This window comes from Gracilinanus agilis, chromosome 6, assembly GCF_016433145.1.
Source record: "Gracilinanus agilis isolate LMUSP501 chromosome 6, AgileGrace, whole genome shotgun sequence".
NCBI lineage: Eukaryota > Metazoa > Chordata > Mammalia > Didelphimorphia > Didelphidae > Gracilinanus > Gracilinanus agilis.
In genome coordinates, this window is record NC_058135.1 from 219,057,789 (window position 1) to 219,078,574 (window position 20,786).

Below are 20,786 nucleotides of genomic sequence, written 5' to 3' on the forward strand. Positions count from 1 at the left end.
AGAGAGAGAGAGAGAGAGAGAGAGAGAGAGAGAGAGAGAGAGAGAGAGAGAGAGAGAGAGAGAGGAAGAGTCAATCTAAACTCTGGTGCCTCCCTAGTGTGGTGACCTTGGGTTCTTAAAGACCATGCTAAGTGGAGAACAGGAAGGTCCTACCAAGCTAAAGGGACTTCAGACAACAGTCTAATGATGGACTGTGTCTTATCTTCAGGGGACCAGTCTAGTTAAGTGCTGAGGGATTCATTCCCAGAAAGTTGGCCTCCAGGAAATTAACTTTCTCTTTCAGCCATACAGACTCCTGAAACTACAAACACACACACACACACACACACACACACATATATATGTGTCCTCTCCAAAGTCCTGTGGAACAGAGATTTTCAAAACCTTTAGAGGTCTTCTAGTCTGTTTGGAATTATCCCATGATGAGGAACTCATCACCATACTGGTGGAAGAAATACTCAGACTTTGATTTATCTGAATAGTAAGAATCTGAGACTCCTCAGCAATAATACAATGAGAGACTTAATATGAAAAGCTTAGAGAAATGGACCATTGAGATATATAGGGGTCCTCCCCTCCCTCTCAGTTTCTAAAGATATTTTGTGGTGACTTTAGCCTGAAGATGAGCTGGGAAGGTCTTATCCCATCCCTTCTAGTTCCTTCTCCCTATTCTTAGAAGGATCCAAGAATGAAAGTAGATCTATCCCAAGGGCCTTCCCAGCTCTCCAAATAAGGTCTGGAGCAATGATTGAGTTTGCATTTCCCAGTGCTTAGTCAAAGCATTGGAGCAAAGGAGTAGAACTCTAGCAGGGATCCAGCAACACATTCTTCTCCTATTCCCAGTAATCACATCTCAGAGATGGAAAGGAACTCAGAAGGCATCTAGTCCACTCCCTCCATAGTTAGTTTGACAGTGGAGAAAAGACCAGGTTTGGTTTCAAGGACATGAATTCAAATCTTGCCTCTGCCACATACTAACTTTATGCCCATGGGCAATTCATGTGCTATCAAAGAGTCCCAGGTAACTTTCTAAGAGTATATATTACAAATAAATCGCTGATGTGGATCAATGGAGGAAGTCCCTATACTAAGGAGTTCCACACCCAGATGAAATCACAGGTCTGAATGAAATAGAAAAAGAAAGAGGCTGAGGGATGTTTGAGCTACTTCATCTTCCATATTACAATTTTTAGATATTTAATTAATGTGATGATGTCCCTCATCTCCAGAATCAACATCCCCAGGCCACTTATCTCTTCTTCAGAAAACATAGTTTCTAATCTGATCATTCTGATTGCAATCCACTTTACTGATATCCCTCCTAAAATGTGGCATCTAGAGCCAAGTATGATAATCCAGTTATGGTCTGACCAAGGGAGAAGATAGCTGGACTTTCAACTTCACTTAAAAACTAGGCCTAAAACTGTTCACTTTTCTTTGACTGCTGGCTCATAATGTAGCTGTGCTTATATTTGCTTACTAGTTCATATTGTGTGTTAGCTCACATTCAGTTGCTTCCAACTCACTAAAACCCTCATCTCTTTTTTACATGCCCCATCATCTATCCAGCTGTGTTTGTTCTCATGTGGTTGACTTGGGGTTGTTTTTGTTTGTTTGTTTTTTTAACCAAAATACAAGACTAATTTATTGAAAACATTTCAGAAACTTTAATTTCAAAATCTTTCATTCCTCTCCACCTTCACTCAAAGTGTATGTATGCGCATATATTTTTTACTAGCATGATGTCCTGGGTCCCTCGCAGGCTCCTGAGAGTACTGAATAGATCCAATAAGGCCTTTATTTATGCCTTGGGGGTGGGAACATCAAGCTATCCATCACCACCAAGGTGCCAACTGCAGAGAATTTTGTATTTGATCATAGATTTATATCTCATCTGTTTTCCAAAGAACCCAAGAGATTTTGATTCCCTAGATTGATCATTAGGCTGTCATCCTTGGCCTTTGGCACAAACAATGTCACAAGTAGTAGCCTTGCAGACCAAGAACACTGAAAAAAGACAGAGATGGTAAATGCATCAGACCAGACTCTGCGGTGTCACCTCCGGGCATGTGCAGATGTCATCAAGACCCCTCTCACATGCCTGAATACCAAAGCACATGCAATCAAAGCAGTGGGTGCAACCAGGTCAGCAAAGGATTTTTTTTAAGTGAGGGCAAAGGTTGTTAGTATATATAAGATTATAAGTTTTAGATTAGAAGGACTCAAATCCCTGCTCTGCTGCTTTGGCCATGTATGACAAGTCATTTTGTCTCTCTGAGTCTCAGTTTCCTCAACAATAAAATGGGGAAAATAGATGATTATCCCTAAAGTCCCTTCCAAAATGTAAAAGCTTATGATCTACCTGCCTGCTCAAGTTACCAGCAGCCTGTTAAACCATGCTGTAGAGGAGTTTTCCCTTCCCTCTCTTCCCCCCCAAAAAAGGAGGAAATATTCCATTTACATTCCTCTTAAGCTGATCCCCTCTTGAAACTCTTTTATACTAGCTCAGGATCAATAAGACCTTATCCTAGAACCCTGGAACTTTGGAATTAGAAAAGACTTCTAAGATAATCAACCCGATTGGATGCATGAGATCACCAAGTGAAAAGGGGATGAGACTTGTTCTGTTTGGTCCAGAGGGCAGAGCTAAGACCATAGGAGTGAGTTATAGAGACAGGCAGATATCTTTCCAACATAAGGAAGGACTTCCTAACAATGAACTGCCTCATTAGGTAGTGAGCTCTCTGTCACTGACTAGAGGTGTTCAAGCCAGAGGATGAGCCAGAGGCATTCTAGAAAAGGGCTCCTACATCAGAAAGGTAGTTGGACTGGATGACTCCCTAGGTCCTTTCCAACATGATAGTCTGTGATACTGAATCATGCAGACTAACCTCCCACCAAATGTAGAAGTCAGAATCCTTGACAAATGCACAAGCACAATTTCTTTCTTTGTGGCCTGTGTCACATTCATGACATCTCCTAGGCTTCCGTGGGCATCTCCCTCTAGCTCCAGAAATCCTGATCTGAAAAGGCAGAAAAGCTTCACCTTCCACTTAAAGAAAAAATACAGGAAACATGCACTGTCACATCTGAAACCCCAAATGAGGACCAGTAACACTGACAGCCAGGATCATTCTCCTATAAGCACACACACACACACACACACACACACACACACACACACACACACACGAGTTCACCCAGAAGCATAATTAAATGATTGTTATGGCAATGAAATCTTCAAGGCAGCAGTCCAGCAATCAGCCTAATTTTCTTTCATTGCTGAAAGCTCCTTAAGGTCTCAGGCTCAGAAAAGGAGCCTCATGCTGGCATGGTGACGGGAATAGTTGGTAGGCTCGATTCATTAGTATCTCGATTTAATAAGTTCGTTCCACGCACACTCAAAGCCACCTCTGTGAAATGGATCTGATAATATCCATGGAACATGAGTCTGTCCTTGGATCCTGGATTTCAATCCAATCCTTGGATCCCAGTCTCCAATGCCAAATGCTATTTTGAGGAAGGCATTTCAGATACACTCAAATGACCAGAATATTGGGAAAGGGGTTGGGGAAGGATATTGGCCAAATGGAAATGGACAAGATGGTTGGAAAAGAGAAAATTTTATTTCCAAACTAAGAAGGTATTACAAACAATGGATGATTAAAAAAGAATAAAAATAGCATCAAAATGTCACCTGATAATAAAGTTACAGAATAAAATATGTACACATTAAGCTACTTTAATCCCAAACCAAAGCGTGGAGAGAGGATAGCAATACACCTGAAAGGGTACAAAACAAAAAGTGATCATGGTTCCCAATGGGAGATGTCTGGTGATGTGTACAGGGCACTTAACTAACACCTTTCACTGGTGCATCTGAAATCTCATAGCAAAAATAATTAAAATGATGCAAAGAAATTCACACTCCATGCAGTTTGTCATCAAGAAAATTCTCTGCAGAATGTCAGAGCTGAGCTAGAAGATGAAAAGATCAGAAGGATCAAGGAAGGCCCTGATCTTTCTTCTCTGATGTTGATGCTATGCTCCCAAAGTTCTGGGATTCTTAGTCAAGGGCTTCTCCTTGCCATGAGAAGATATCTCCCAGCCATCTCCATTCTGAATGTGATGCCCTGTATCCTAACAGCCATTCTTCCCAGCCCAAAGTCATAAGATGAGGGTCCATTTGGACCTTCAGCTATACTACATATTCTATAGCTGAGTAAAATAATTCATTTGGACCCTATGGTCCTCTTACCACCTGCCAAAACGCTTCCCATCATTTCCTTACAAGAAACTTTCAAACAACCAAAAGCTAAGACATCCACAGAGACCAGCCTGCTGGTTGCACAGAACCAGGTTCTAGACTCAGAACAGTCCCAAGAGTTATTTTTTTTTATAATCTATTCCCCTGAGGAAGATGGGCTGATAATCTACTGTACTACAAACAACAAAAAGTAACTCCCTCACCCCAAATCCCACTGATAAAGATCACTTAGGTTAAAAAACTTAATAAGTCTCATTGTCACTCATTTTGATCACTATATAAGAGCCAAAGTACAAAACTAATGAGCTTCAGCATTTACCATACAAGATTTCTGGAAACTGCCTGACTGATTCTGGAGGCATCAGAAAGCATACACGGTACTATAGAAAATCCTGAGATTAGGGCTACCCAAAGGACGCTCTATCTCTTCCTCAGAACTCACTATGTGGGCCTCTACTGCTCATGCCATCATGGAAGTAAAATGGCATTAATATAAAGAGAAAAGAAGATAATAGGACCACGCACTCTTGGGAGCTCCTCACCACTGATATAAGGGGTTACCATCTCAGCATGAAATATAAAGGTAGGACCAGGAAACTAGAGTCCTTTTTTAACAAGCCTCCCAACTCCATCCTCCTATGAACCTCTCAAGTGCTCTCTTGGAGAGGTCAACCTCTCAGGAAGCCATGCCCAGATGTCATTTTTCATGTGAATATCAAAGTAACCTCCTGAGTGATGTTTTGACCAAATATCACCTGATCACAAATCTTCCAGGAGACTAATTTATAGCATGAACCATAAATTCTGCTCATGAGAGAAGTGAATGAGAAAGGAGATTTAGGTAGAGACTCTCTGATTCCTTAGAATTTTATCACTTTCTATGATGGCATTGAGACATCTAGGGGGTATTTCTAAGCTAATTTATAAAAAAAATCACAGGTAGGATTCTTGCCTCCAAAGGAATGATTGTCTACTACTACTTAGTTGCATTGCTTTCACTTCAGTCTTTCAAGAAGTCCTATGGAGCCAGTGTTCTCAGAAAATCTAAAAAGAACTATGTGTTTCAGAGTTCTGGGAAATATAGGATTATTTGGGGCAATGGAGAAAAGGAAAAATCTCTTAATGATTTTTTTTAATTTCCATTTTAGGTTTATAATCCAAGAATTGAGATCTAAGATCTATTATCCGATCAATTAGCTGTGGTGTGGTTTAAAAAGAATCACTGGACTGAATTTCAGGGAAGACTTGGGTTTTAGTCCTATGTGGCTGCCATGCATGCACTGTGTGTGCTTGGCCATAAAAGACTTTCCCGTTTAAAACCTCAAGTTCCTTGACCTTTAAATTTGAGGACTGGACTGGATGCTTAGGTCCTTTCCCAGTGTTGTAGATCCTAAGGACACTTTCTGGTTCTAACTAGTCTATCTAAGACAGACCCATCTCATGTTAACAGAAAATGGTGCTAGGGCAGCTAGGTAGCTCAGCAGATAGAGAACCAGGCCCAGGGATGGGAGATCCTAGGTTCAACTGGCCTCAGACACCACCTAGCTGGGATCCTGGGCAAGTCATCTAATCCCAATTGCCTAGAATTTAACACTCTTTTGCCTTGGAACCAAAACTTTTTATTGATTTTAAGATAGAAGGTAAGGGTTTAAAAAAATAAGTGGTGCTAAGTTACAGTTAGAACATAGAGGGGATAGAAATGGCATCACCTGTCTCTTAACTCACCCCTTAAGGATGCAGAGCTCTGTTTCCAGAATCACAAAAGCAAAGAAATAAAGTACATGCAAAACACAAGAGGTGCAGGACCAAGAAAAGCCAGAAATCCCTAAGAAGTCTTATCTCTCAGTCACCCTCAGTCTAGGGTCTCCACTATTCTTGCCCCAATCCATAGATGGCAATTCTTGTCCTTTATCAACTGAATATCCTGGCTTAAAGAAAAGTGTAGCATAATGGGGGGGGGGGGAATAAAGATGGAAAAAAAAGGCACTGGATTGGACACAGAAGTCCTGGGTTGGAGTCTCTCAGTGCTACCATTTACTAGTTGTGTGACCTTCACAAGTCACTTGATCTCTCTCTGCCTCAGTTTTCTCATCTGTACAGTGGGGATAACACCTAAACTCCCTGCTTCACAGCATCATTACAAGGGACACACTACTTTACAAATCATCAAGCATTATAGTAAATGTAAGCTATTGATGTGAATATCTTGGGGTATCAAGTCACTTCAGTCTTTCATATTCTAAAAATTCTCACCAAGAGGCAACACCAGGAAATGGAATAATGGATTTGGTGTCAAAAGACCTGGGTTTGAATCCTGGATCTGCCTGTGAAACCTTGGGTAGGTCCATTCCCTGCCCTGGGCCTCAGTTTCCCCCATAAGATAAGGAGACTAGATGGCCCCTAATGATCCTTCCAGGTCAAAAATTCTTTGATCTTTGGATCCAATCCATATTTCTGGATAGCACTTATATTCCTGCTCAAGCAACATATCTTCAGCTGGGATTCTTCTCTCTAAATACAAGCTCTTCCTCCCTTCCTGAGGCTTTCTCTCATCAAAAGTATGTTAAACACTAAGGAAGTGCTCTTTCCACCCACCTGGTCTCATCTCCTGAAGGAAGAAAACTACCTGCCTCTTCAAGGCTAAATGACCCCAGGGTTAGTAGCCCATGGTTTAAAATTACTCCCTGTGCCTTATCTCCAAGGCCTGGGTCTCTCTGGTGGGCTTTTGGTCATTTATACCTCACTTTCTAAGCTAATTTATACAAAAAGGATGCTTCTCCAATGGGACCACTGTCCATTGCTCTTTCTGCACCCTTGATAAACTGAAATCAATCGCATCACTTTAACTCAGATTGGGCCTGGGTTATAACACTTCTACTCAGGGATGGGTATTTACCTTGAGTCCACCACAGACTGGACATGATGTAAAGAAAGCTCTTGGAGCCCCGGGGCGGGGGCTACACATTTCACAAGGCTCAGCGGACACTCCACTAGGTGAAACCGACTCACTACTTTGGGATTCTAACACCTGTCCTGGAGGTCTGATGCCTGACCACCTGGAAAGAAAATCTGCATAAGTCTCATCACCCAAGTCTTTGGTGCCTTCGGCAAGGGAGGCGGTGGGCCCCCCCAAGTCTTGGTCAGGCTCAGAGGCAGCTCCTGCCTCCGAGAGGGGGGCTGGTGCTGCTTTGGGGTCACTGGCCTGTTGAGGGCCTGGGGCCTGGTCCTTGGGTCCTGTGGAATCTGCACCTCCACCACTGGGCTGAGTGTCCTTAGCAGCTGCTTGTAATACACTCCTTGGTGTGTCATAGAGATGCCGAAAAGAGCTGGGGACCTGATACTCCAGACCCCTGGGAGGCTCACTGGGTGGGCAGGTGCACAAACTCTGTTCTGAAGCAAAGTTCAATGGCAAGCTAAGCAGGGAACCAAACTCATCACCATGGCAGATGTCCAGGCTCCCGGCATAGGAAGAGAAGCTACCAGAGTAGGAAGAGTGACTCCCCGTGGCTATTCCACTGTCAGAAGAACTCTGGCGGCCGATTTCCTGGAGCTGTCTGGACCGGAGAGGTTTTGGCAGTGGCTTGGTGGCACCATGAGCAGCCTCTGCGTGTGCCTTGTCTTCCCCAAGGTGGAGGGACTTAGCAGCTGCCAGCCCGTGGCTCTCCTGGGAGGTGCTGGCTGAGGACTGTTCGGGCCAGAGAGTGAGCCGGCTCCCAGCGCTGGCATCTGAGTGGCTGGTGTCTGATGATGAGCTGGACAAACTCCTGTCATCTCCTGAAACAAGAGAAAAAAACAAGATCATCCAGGTGCCAGGAGCCAGAATCACAGAATTCTAAAGGCAAAGGGGGCTTCAGAGACCATCTAAGGCCAACCCCCCTCCTTTGGCTAATAATGAAAATCAAGCCAAAGCAGAGTGGAAAGGGTGGGGAGAATGACTTCTCCAAGATCCAATAGCTTGTAAATGCCAGAGCGAGAACTCATACCTAGGTTCTCTAACTGATGTTTTAAGTCCTGGTTCTGCCATTTCCGTTCCAAAAAACTATTATTTATTAATAATTATTCATTCTTACTGGGTTTAGGGCACAGGGCCAGATAATGAAGACAAAAAGATTAAAAATGACACCGTTCCCTGCCTTCCAAGAACTTACATGTTGACTATGTGACCTTGGGCAGATGTATTGCTAAAATAAAAAGGAGAGGAAGACCAGCACTCATCATATCATGCCTGGCACATACTACAGGTGCTTAATATATATGTATTGTTTGACCAGGGTCTAAGTTCTGCCTTGGAAGCTATCATATGGTGGACAAATGATTTCCACTCTACGGGGCTCCAATTTTTTCATCTGCAAAATAGGAAAATGATACCTACATCACCTACTTCCCTGAGCTACGATTAAGAAAAAATTCTTTCTAACATGGAAAGCATTCCAGCAATAGGAGCTGTTATCACCCCAGCCCTGCCAACCTCACAGAGCCACAGTGGGGATCAAATGAGGCAAAGTGTGAGAAAGTAATTGTAGGGTTAAAAAAATCCTAATGGAAGGTTTTACTATTATCCAGAAGCTAGCAGAATCCAAAGAGAGGAAATGAAGAGGAAAGAGATGACTGCATTTCCCCATCTTGCTTTGTTCTCTAGGTCAACAGCAAATCTAAGTCCTTGGAGAAATTGAAAATCCAAATGATGGGCATCTCTGTGTGTAGAGGGAGCCGCTAAAACACCATTATATTCTGTGCCCAGGCACATACTCCAAGGTATCCAAGGAATTCCAAAGCCAAGCAGACTTAGGAGGATGCTTCTATACTGTTGGATGACCCAGAGCTGCTGAGGGACTCTCTGAGCTGTGGGCCACTTTTAGTGCCCCTCCAATTCATCAGAACAAAATGAAGATTTCACAGAGCACGTGAGAAAAGAAGCAGTTCTTCAGAGGCTGATTAAGCTTTGCCTTTGGGTGCTAGATGCAGAACGCTGGAAGGTTGGCTACTGAGAACCAAGCCCTCCTGCCCAGCACATGGGCAGCAAGAAATGCTTCTGGTGAGAATATAGCCAGGTTCACTTCGAGAAGGCTTCATGGAACACCAACATTGTCTATGTAAAATGGGCACTCTGACATAAAGCCAGATATAGGGACAGGGATAGAAGCTGGACCTGTGATTTTATCAGCATAAGGAGCTCCCAAATCAGGGAGTTCCCTTTAGGTTGGCACTTTTTCTGGAGTCTTTGACACTTGCCTTGAACATTAAGAGGTTAAGTGATATGCCCAAAGTGATTTATGCAATATGTGGAGTTTTTTTTTAAATTTTTTAAAACCCTTACCTTCTTAGAATCAATACTAAATATCGATTTTAAGTCAGAAGACCATAAGGGCTAGGCAAATTGGGATTAAATGACTTGCCCAAGGGCACATGATAGTAAGTGTCTGATGGAGAATTTGAACCAGGTCCTCCTGACTCCAGGCCTGGCTCCCAATCCACTATGCAACCTAACTACCCCTTAATATGTGTTAAGAGAGAGATTTAAACAAAACGATTCCAATTTTTGAATCCAGCTCTCTACCCACTCTTACACACACTGCCTTTTCCACTTTAATGTAAATGTTTTAACAGATGAAGTTGAGAGAGACTGGGAAATCTTTGACCGAAAGATGAGAAGTCTTGTGGTGAAGGGGAACACTATGATTACAGTCTTTTAATACCAGAGATCACTTCATCCAATGTAGCTGAATGAGAATCTCCTCTCTCGTCCCAGAAAAGGAAGCAAAATGTCTAATGGAAGATTCCCGTGGAATGAGGAGCCCAGGACTTCTTGGAACAGCTTATTCCACCTTTGGATACCCTAATTATTAGGAAGTTTTTCCTTACAATGAACCTGAATCTGTTCCTCTGCAATTTCCTTCTGTCTCATTCTTGTTCTGAATTTTAGGACCAAGAACGAGTCTAATCTCTTCCACTTGACAGTCCCATAAATACTTGAAGACAGATATCACTTCCCGTACTAAGTCTCTCTTCTCCAAGATAAACAGCTTTAATTCCTTCAACTGATCCTCATGCAGCATGGCCACCAGTCTACTGCCATGCTCACCCTCCTCCAGAGCTGATCCAATCTATGGAGCTTCTTAAAGGAGGGTGGCCAGAACTGAGAACAGATTACAGAACACACTACAGTACTCTTCCTACAAATGTGGTGTCCATCCACAGCAGAAGAGAATGGGACATTCATCTCTATCATAATGGACACTACCTTATCTATGCAACCTGAAGCACTATTATGGTAAAATAGCACGTGGAAAAGAAATCCTATTTGCTTGGCTTAGCCCAGAAAACAGAACAAAGCTAAAGGGATGGAAATTATTTGTCCTCTGAAATCCATCTCACCTCTAAGATTCTCTCAAAGCTGCTAATGTCTCCATGAGAGTGGATAGAGTGCTGGACCCAGAATCAGGAAAATCTGAGTTTCAAATCCTATCTCAAATACTTATCGCTTAACATTGCCCTATAAGGTTTGCAAAGTGCTTTGTAGATTGTTCCCTCATTTAATCCTACAACAGCCCTGGAAGGCAGGTGCTACTATTATCCTCATTTTACAATTGAAACTAAGACAGACAGAGATTAAGTGACTTGCCCAGGATCACGCAGGTAGTAAATGTCTAAAGCTGTATTTAAATTCCAGCCTTCCTGAGTCTGGGGCCAATGTTCCATCCACTCTGCCACCAAACTGGTCCAGCTATTGTTATTAGAGTTACTGTTATACTGTTTCTTGCTGAGAGAGCCAAAATGTAATTTGCCAAGTGTCATAAATTAATAAAAGGAGAAGAGCTAGAAAGGGGATACATGACTCAGGCTTCTCCATCTCCCTTCCTGAAACTAGCAATGGAAGATGACACATTGAGGTGGATGAAGGGGCAACCTACAGGTCAGAATGAGATAAAGTTCACAAAAATCCTTTTCGGCACTGTATGTACGCTGTCAGTTGACTCGAGGTTTCCTCATTTCCAAACCAGCCTACGCAGACCTCCAATGACCTTGTGATACTACATTAAAATGATGATGGCTCACATGCTGCACCTCACTACAATCCTCTGACATAGGTAGGACAGGGATGATTATATCCATTTTAGAGAAGAAGAAACCGGGGCTGGCAGAGCTTGGGATTAGCACCTCAGCTCGCTAACTCCAAGTCCAGCATTATTTATGCCACATTTACTGGTTACAGTAAATCCAGATTTCTCATTATGGTATTTGAGACCTTCCACAATCTAATTCCATTCTATTTACCAACATCATTTTCCTCTTACTCTCTGATTACACCCAAGTCCTCAATAGGCAGTCAATCTCCATTATTACTTTCAATGATTCTCAAGGTGCTCGCTGCCATAAAAGTATTCCTTTAATGCTAACCTTTGCCCCATGATGCTAGAGCTTGAAGGGATCACCTCCTTATTTTATAAATGGGGAAACTGAGTACTAAAGAAATAAACTAGCTTGCCCAAGGTCCTAAAATACTAGATAGTATTCAAACTCAGATTCTTAGCCAACTGTTTATTTGGTAAGGTGTGTACCAAGATAAGCAAGTCTCTTTTCACTAAACTATACTGCCTCTTCTATGGGCTCTTATAGCATTTATGATTCTCCATACACAATTTATCATTTAATTATATATTGTTTTGTTCCTAATTACATCCTGTGATAAAAAGAATAGTTTATATTTATATAAACTTTACTTTATAACAGAGCACTGTTATATACATCATCTTGTTGAACCTTCACAACAACCCAATGAAGTAGGTAGTATGAGTAGTGTTGCTCCATTTTACATACTGGAAAACAGACTTACAGAGAAGTGACTTGGTCAGTGTCACACGGTCAAGCTAATAAGGGGCAGAATCAGGGTTTCCGATCAAGTCTTCTGACTGCAACTCAGTGCTCTTTCAACTACACCATGATTTATCATAGTTATCTGCAAAATGTGTCTAACCCCCCTTACTACATGTTAAACTCCATGAGAGTTTTAGCTGCACTCTTCACCCTCCATAGACCTACCTACCTCAGAGCTCTCCACGTGTACAAATATTATGAATCTTTGCTGAATTGAACTGCATTGTGTATACATCTGGTCAGTCTGGAAGAATGAAAGTTCCTTGTGTCTTCCAGAGAATGTGTCTTACACTCCTCTTGTAGCACTCCCCTAATGTTCCCCTCTGGGACAAGCATAATGCTTTACATACTGCCCCCCTTCAAAAGGTTTCGGAGCCAATAGATGAATATTGGAATATTGTGATTGGCTGTCATCTTTCATACTCAAAGAGGCCAACAACAACATCACTGTGTCAGGGTCCATGTACAGTGTGTCCACCTGTGGCTGACCAGTATGAGCTTGGGAAACCCTACCACAGGTCTGGCACAAATAGCCTGTATGAACATTTGGATGGAGATGGTGATAATTTTGAACATCTCACATGTCTTTTGAGCTACTGAAATTCTGCTTTGCTTTTAGAACACATACCTTCTTTGATGCTGGATGGTCACATATATGTCACAAACAAAGAAGAACTGAGTGCGAGAATGGAAATAATGGATACCCTGGGAGAAAGTAACTATTCCATTTAGGGTTTGTGATAGGAAAGTTGGAAAAAATGATGCATACCCCAAATTTGGTGTGGGGGCGGGGAATCTTTCAGAATTCAGAGAAAGATTAAGTATTATCTAATAGGCAATAATTCTATAGAGGAAGTCAATCCAGAAGAAAGGGGAAGCTCCCAAATATGCCATTCTGAAGATACCACAAACGATTCTTTCATTGAGGAAGTTAATGAAAGAGTTGCCTCAAGATACATATGTGGATGCATAAGGAACTCATTCACCCAGCAAGACTATTAAAAAAGCACATTTACAAGTGGGAGCAAGGGAAGGAAATGGATGATGAACACAAAGCATGGAATGGTTTAGGAAATATAGTGTCAGTAGCCCTAAAACACAGAATAAGATGGAGTGGTCAATGAAAGTCAAGGACAACAAAAGAGTCGAAAGTTGAGTTTTGATGGTGGTGGTGGTGTTATTTATACTAGGAAAAAGAGGAAGCACAAAGGATGTGACTGCTGCTCACAAAGGAAAGGACAGCGATAACTAATAATGAAAGGGAAAAGACATGACTCAACTCCTCTACCTCTCTTTTCTCTACCAAGAAAAATGATCTTTGAACTAGATAAGATAGAACAAAAATGGCTACTAAAGAGTCAATTGTTCAGTCCTGTCTAACTCATTGTTATTCCTGTGGATCACAGCAAACTAATGCCATTCATGGAGTTTTCTTGGCAAAGACAATATGGAGTGGTTTGCCATTTCTATCTCTAGTGGATCAAAGCAAATAGAGGTTAAATGACTTGCCCAGGGTCACACTGCTAGCAAGTGTCTGAGGCCATATTTTAACTCAGGAGACTCCAGGCCAAACATTCCTAATCTGACGAATACAATGAGTAGGATACAATACAATGAAACTCCGAAAGTTTGGCTCCCTCTTTAAAAAGTTTGCCCATCACTGGTATAACCTGAAAAAAACTATTTACTGACTCAAGGAGCAGGAGGAATGGAGAGAGGGAGAAAAATCTGAATCCTAAAATGTCAGAAAACAATTTTCAAAAATTATTACTATGCGTAACTGGAAAAATAAGTTTAAAAAACTTGTAAAAAAAGGTATTTAAAGAATCTCTTTTTGTAGAGGTAAAGAAACAGAAACAAAAGGAGTGTCTTATACACCTGTAATGGAATACTATTTTATACTCCAGGGAATTATTAAAGACAAATTTCAAAGAAATTGGGAAAGACTTGTGTGAACTGATGTAGAATGAAGTGAGCAGAACCAAAAGAGCAATTTATCCTATAGCACTGTGAAAATGAGAATTTTTGGAAAGACTTAAAAATATGATTCCAGAGAACCAATGATAAAGAAAGCTACCCAACTCCTGCCAGAGAAGTGATGGATTCATATAATGAATAATATACGCACAGTTTTGGTCTTTGCCAATGTGGGAATTTGTTTTGCCTGATTACGCATATTTGTTACAAAGATTTTATTTTTCTTTCTACCCCACCCCCAGGGAATCAGGAAGGGGAGGAAACAAGAAATAAATGTTCTATGATTGAAAATATTTTTAAAAGAACAAATAATAATAATCTGGCTGGGAAGACCTGACCCACTGATGATATCCAATATTTCTAAGGAACACTAAACAGGCAGCATGACGCAGTAGAGAAAGGGCAAAGTTTGGATTAAGGTGAAGCCTAGGCTTGAATCCAACATTCATTTGCTGGGATACCCTGGACAAGTCTTAACTCTTAACTCCTCTGAACCTTACTAGAAACTGTGTACTTCTCACCTCACAGGGTTATGATGTGGAAAGTCTGATATAAACCTTAAGATATTTTGTATATATGCCAGTAGTTATTCATTTTAAACTCTCCTCGCATTTTTAAAAAAAAAAGTATAAACAAAAAGAGGAAACGGTAGCACCCCATAACATTGGCTTTTTCCAATAACTCACATTTGTTGTTCAGTCAGGTCCAAGCCATAGCTATCCATAGGGTTTTCCTAGCAAGGATACTCTAGTGGTTTGCCAATTCCTTCTCCAATGGATCCTTCTGTCAGACATTCAGAGGTTGAATGACTTGCCCAGGATTATGCAGCTAGGAAATATCTGAGGCCAGATTTGAATTTAGGTCTTCCTGCTTCCAAGCCCAGCTAAGTATACAGGGGTTAAGTGACTTATACAAGGTCACACAGCTAGGCAGTTATCTGAAACTGGAATTGAATTCAGGTCTTCCTGACTCCAAGTCAGTCTAGTGCTCTGAACCACTGAGCCACATCTTCCTCTACTTGTAACTCTCATAACACCAATCTATCTTCTGTCTTGAGGACACTGCCTTACGAAGTTCTGAGAAAATACTTACTAGTTCTATTAACATAAAAAATTGACCCCTAGAACAGAAAAATGCTTTTTCTCCCTCCCTTCTAGCCCCACACTATATTTCCAGAGTGCAGAGGAGAGCTGCTATTGACTTCAGTGACTTCTCACCTCCACTTCCCGGACGACTTGAATGTGAAAGAAGGCTGAGCCTCTTCTCTAACTGTAGGGCTTCATGGGCCACTCTCTCTTCCATGGATGATGGGTTTGGATTTGGATCTAAAAAGCAAAAGATGTTTGGGGGTTGGGGGAAAACAGGATATAATGATTAACCACAACAAAATAATATCTCTCCTCCCCTCTCCCTAAAATAAAATCTCTTTGCTAGTGACCACTCTATTGCTGGGTCTTCTCTGGCAAAGTCATATGAAAATTTGGATCTTGTAAGGAGCTCAGTCTCTAGAATAGGATGAAGTACCTAGTTTAGTTTTATTTAGGCTGCTTTTGGGGGCACGTTTGTCTTTCACCACTGTAGAGAGGCCATCTGGACCATTTGAGTTACACCCCTCACTGTGCCCCCATAAACTGTTTCCATTTTGTTTCATTGACTGCTAACTTTAAAGAAGGCCCCAAAGATATCAGATAATTATGACACTTTCAGTTTCATTCTGCTAATGCAGATAAAGGGAATATGGGTAAGGAAGAATGAAAAATTATCTGTTGGCTAAAAAAAGAAATTAACTGCCTCTAAAAGAAGAGGCCTCATTTCAATAGGTCTCTACTAATGGGTTATCATTAGCCTCAAAAACAATGGTAAAGTTGAGATAAATTTGTCATTGTTCAGTTGTTTTTCAGTTGTGTATGACTTTGGGATTCCGTTTGGGGGTTTCTTGGCAGGTATATTGGAGTGATTTGCCATTTTCTTTTCCATCTCATTTTATAGATTAGGAAACTGAGGCAAATAGGGCTAAATGACTTGCCTGGATTTATAAAGCTAAGAGTGTCTGAGGCCAGATTTGAATTTAGGAAGATAAATCTTCCTGACTCCAGGCCTAGCACTCTTTCCACTGCATCCTCTAGCTGCCCTGAAGATAAATTTAATTCCATTCAATTTCAACGAAGATTTATTAAGTATCTATTAAAAGTATTATAGGGCAGTGTGTGAAGCACAAGGATACAGAGATGAAAAATGTCCTCAAGGAATTTATAATCCAATGGGGGTATTTATATTGTACATATAGCTAACTATGATACAGTTTAGACTGAGACTTGGCTTGGGGATAAAATTCAGAGCAAGGAAAGTCAAAAATCTAAGCCAACAAACTGCTTTGAAGAATAGAAATTGCTAGAAAACAAATTCTTGTATCCCTAATGCATAATCCTATCATCCCTAACCTCAACTATGGAAGTGTCCAGCTCGATGCAACAGCGTATAGAGTTTGAAATCACAAAAGAAAATTATCTATACTATGTTGCACTTTTATTTATTTTGTTAAACATTTCCCAGGTGCATTTTAGTTCAGAATTTTCCTAACTGACTGAAAGTGCGACACCTGTGTTCAATGACCTAATTTAAGGATCACAGCAAACCCCTCAAAAACAATAACAACAACAATGACAATAATAACAATAACTAGTTTATTTTGCTTGTTACTTTCCCCGCAACAGCTAGTATCCAAGCCCAAGCTCCCTAACTCAAATTTAAGATTCTTTCTGCTATACCATGGTGTCCCAAAAAAGTCCTGAGGCTGAAGCTAGTTCTACCTTTCACCACCCCTTGGTCCCTTTAACTTTTGACTTCATAGTGGAAAGAACTCCAAGGGTATAACTTCCCAGAAACCCACTGGAGCAACCTGGTATCAAAAAGAATCACAGGATTTTCTAGTCATAAAGCACCTTAGAGATGATATAAAGAGGAGCATAGATTTATAGCTAGAAGGGACCTTAGGGTCCATCTAGTCCAACTCCTCAATTTTTATAATTAGGAAACTGAGGTAAAAGGAAATTAAGTGATCTGCCCACATTCAGCCTACCTCTGTCTGTCTCTCTCTCTCTCATACACACACAGATTTGTTGTTCAGTCTTTCAGTTGTGTCTGACTCTACAGGACCCCAATAACATTGTCCACAGGGTTTTCTTGGCAAAGATAATGAAGTGGTTTGCCATTTCCTTCTCCAGTATGTTCCCAATTTTCGGATGAGGAACTGAAGCAAACAGGGATTAAGTGACTTGCCCAGGGTCTGATGCTAGTAGCTGAGGTCAGATTTGAACTCAAGTCTTCACTCTCTCCACCTAGCTACCCCAGAGTAAGTACCAGAAATAAATTCTGAACCCAGATCATCTGACTGCCAATGCAGAGCTCTCTCCCTTATACCACATTGCCTTTTCAAGATAAAATATGTTCATATTCCCCTTTGGACACTTGCTAGCTACATTAACTATAGATCATTTAACTTCTCTGAAAATCAGTCTTCTTGTCTGCCAAATGGGGATAATGCTCGCACCATGAGGAACCTTAAAGCAGGAAGGAGACCTGTTGTTAGGAGGTTAGATTGAATAGGAATGATCAATTCCATTTTTTTTTTCTGATGAGAGATTAAGTTTCTTGCTTAGGTGAAATAGTTGATCAGCAGCAGAGTTAAGAACAGAATCTCGCTCTTCTGTCTCTAAGTTTCCTTCTCTCCCCAAGATCCTACCCCATCTCCAAAGCCCTCCAGGGCTGATTTCTAGAGCAACTAAAGGAATGTTTCTGCCCCAGCATCAAGTCAATCTTGGTCAACCATCATAGACTTTACAGATTATAAATACTTCAAAGCTGTAGATTAACATCATGTCCCAACCAGATGTTGGCAGCAATCTGGAGGGTACTTCAATAAGATTACTGTCAACAATTTTTAAATGCCTGGCATCCTCAGCAGCTGTTGTACCGATGGCTATCCTTCCCTTTAACTGTAAGCCCACCCCACCTAATTACACAAGGAATGGATCAGTGCAAGGGGAGGGCTTAGCTGTCTCAGAAAAAAAAAAGGCTAATTTATCTTCTTCCTCTAAGAAAAAAAAAAAAGCTACAGCATTACCAAGGCACCCTTGAGTCTCTCCATAGAGTAAACAACCTGAGAATCTCAGAACTACATAGGCCCTTAGAGGACACTTGGTTCAAACTGTAACTAAAAGATTTCTGTCTATGATAACTCCAACCAGTGGTCAGTTCAGCCTCCTGTTGATCTCTACCCAGTGCTAGCAATGAGGCCCTCATTATCTTTCAAAGCAGCCTAGTTCCATTTTTAGACACCACATTTTTAGGAAATTTTCCTCTTATTGAGCCAAACTATTAACAACATGTAACCTCCGCCCATTGTTCCCAGTTTGGCCTTTTTGAACATGGAATTTTAAAACTCTGCATAGAATCTGAAAGCATGTTGATAAAAACTTTAAAAATGTAGAAACCCAGACATCTGAAAACTGTTCCTTCCTCAAGATTTTTGCTATTGTGTTTCTTAGAAAAAACAACCATTTTCCTTGACAAATTACTTGTTTGAGTAAGGGGCTTTCAATCAGGAATTGTTTGCTCAGTTATTTTTCAGTTGTGTTCAAATGTTCCTGACTTCATTCGGGGTTTTCTTCCCAAAGCTACTAGAGCGTTTGCCATTTCCTTTTCCAGCTCATTTTACAGATGAGGAAATGGAGACAAACATGGTTAAGTGGCTTGCCCAGGGTCACACAGCTATAAGAGTCTGAGGCCGAATTTGATCTAAGGAAGATGAGTCTTCCTGACTTCAGAACCACTCTATCTACTGCTGCCATTTTAATCAAAAGAGTTGTGTATGGATCCTAGTTCTGCAAGCTCTGCAAGCTGTGTGACCATGCAAATGCAGTCACTCTCTCAAAGTCTTTGTTTTCCTTATCTGTAAAATAGGGATAATATCACCTACTTCTCAAAATACCTCCTCTACTTCTCAAAATCGTTGTGAAGTTCAAATGGAAAAACATAACAAAAATATTTTGACACTGGTAAATTGCTATTTGGTAATAACAGCAGTTCACATTTGAATCTTGCTTTTAGTTTCGGAAGAGCTTCCCTACAACAACCCTTTGGGGTGATTCATGCAAGAATCTTTTAAAACCCTTACTTCCCATCTTAGAATCAATACTCTGTATTGGGTCACACAGCTAGGATGTGTCAGAGACCAGATTTGAACTTTCTATTTTAAAGAGAAGGAATCTGAGCAAGGCAAAGTAAACTGGTCACAAAGCTAATAATAAGTGTTGGAGCCAAGATATGAAGCACTGTTATACTTGGAGTTCTTTGTTTTGGAACTGGAAACCAGAAGCATAATTTCCCTTAAATACTTAAAAATTCTTATCTTTGAAGGTTTAAAATATCTCCCTTTCTTGTCCTTCTTTTGTTGACTCCTTTTGGGTAGCCAATTCAGGCAAATTCCTCAGAGATTTCAAGAGGGCAAGATGAATCCATAATGTATTGTGAAAGTTAATTTCATACAGATGAGAGAAAGGAAGGAGAAATCCTGGATAGAGCTAAATAAAATACAAACTCTTTGGCTTAGCTTTTAATATTTTCCACATCTAACTTCAACTCTCTTTGGTCCTTCACTAGAAGGTTTTCAGAGTACTCTAGATTCCAGCCAAATTTGGCTAGGAGTTGTGACCCAGGACCAGTTGTAACTTCTCTCTGCCTCAGTTTCTTCATCTGTAAAATGGAGATAATAAAAGCACCTACTTCCCAATGGTGGCTAGACGGCACAGTGAAAGACATGAGTTCAAATTCGGTCTCAAACATTTATTAGCTGTGACCCTGGGCAAGTGATTTAACCTTATTGCCCTGTTTCCTCATCTATAAAATGAGCTAGAAAAGAAAATGGCAAACCACTCTAGTATCTTTGCCAAGAAAATCCCAAATGGAGTCACAAAGAATTGGACACAACTGAAAAAACTGGACAGTAACACTTTCCCAGGGGCATTATGAGTAAACATGAAATAATACTTACAAAGAGCTTTGCCAGCCTTAAAGCACTACATAAATGCTAGCTGTGATTATCATTAAATCTTTATCACTTACAACTACAGTAGGAGCTTCTCTGTAGCAGGTGACCTGCCAACAAGTAGTTGCCAACAAGTAGAGACTAACAATGTCTTTAAGATCCCAACTCGCTCTTTTGATTGGAACTAAATGTACCTGCCTACTAGAATTCCAGGATGATCGAATCTAGAGCCTTATCTTACTGACATGGGTGACACAGTAACAAAACCAGGATTCCCACTGATGTCCTCTGACTCAAAATCAAGGTCTTTCCACCAGAACACACAGATGCTCCAAACAGAGTTTAAGAGCCAAACCAGCTATGGACCCTGGGTATCCCATCACTCAAACTCCATTTTTTTGTTAATAATTACAGTAACTTTTACTGATATGATTCTTGAAGTACTACAGAACACTTTCCTCACACCTATTCTAAAGAGTAGTCAATACAAGAATTATCCCCATTTAATATATGAGAAAAACTGAAGTTAAATACCTTACCCAGAGCCATATGACTAGTAAAATGGCAGAGCCAGTGCCTGAACCCATGCTCTGTCAAGGACATCACTACTGTCTGCCTCTA

At 40.9% G+C, this 20,786-nt stretch overlaps 1 protein-coding gene across 1 annotated transcript in view; it reads right to left on the reverse strand.

Annotated features, from left to right (window-relative positions):
- Window positions 1–20,786, reverse strand: part of DOK7 (docking protein 7) — a 120,751-nt gene that overhangs the window by 35,077 nt on the left and 64,888 nt on the right. The window contains exons 6-7 of the mRNA XM_044680287.1: window positions 15,337–15,444; window positions 7,164–8,041 (exon numbers count right to left, since the gene is read on the reverse strand). Of these exons, the coding sequence (XP_044536222.1) occupies window positions 7,164–8,041; window positions 15,337–15,444 (986 nt within the window). The remainder of the gene's footprint in view (window positions 1–7,163; window positions 8,042–15,336; window positions 15,445–20,786) is intronic.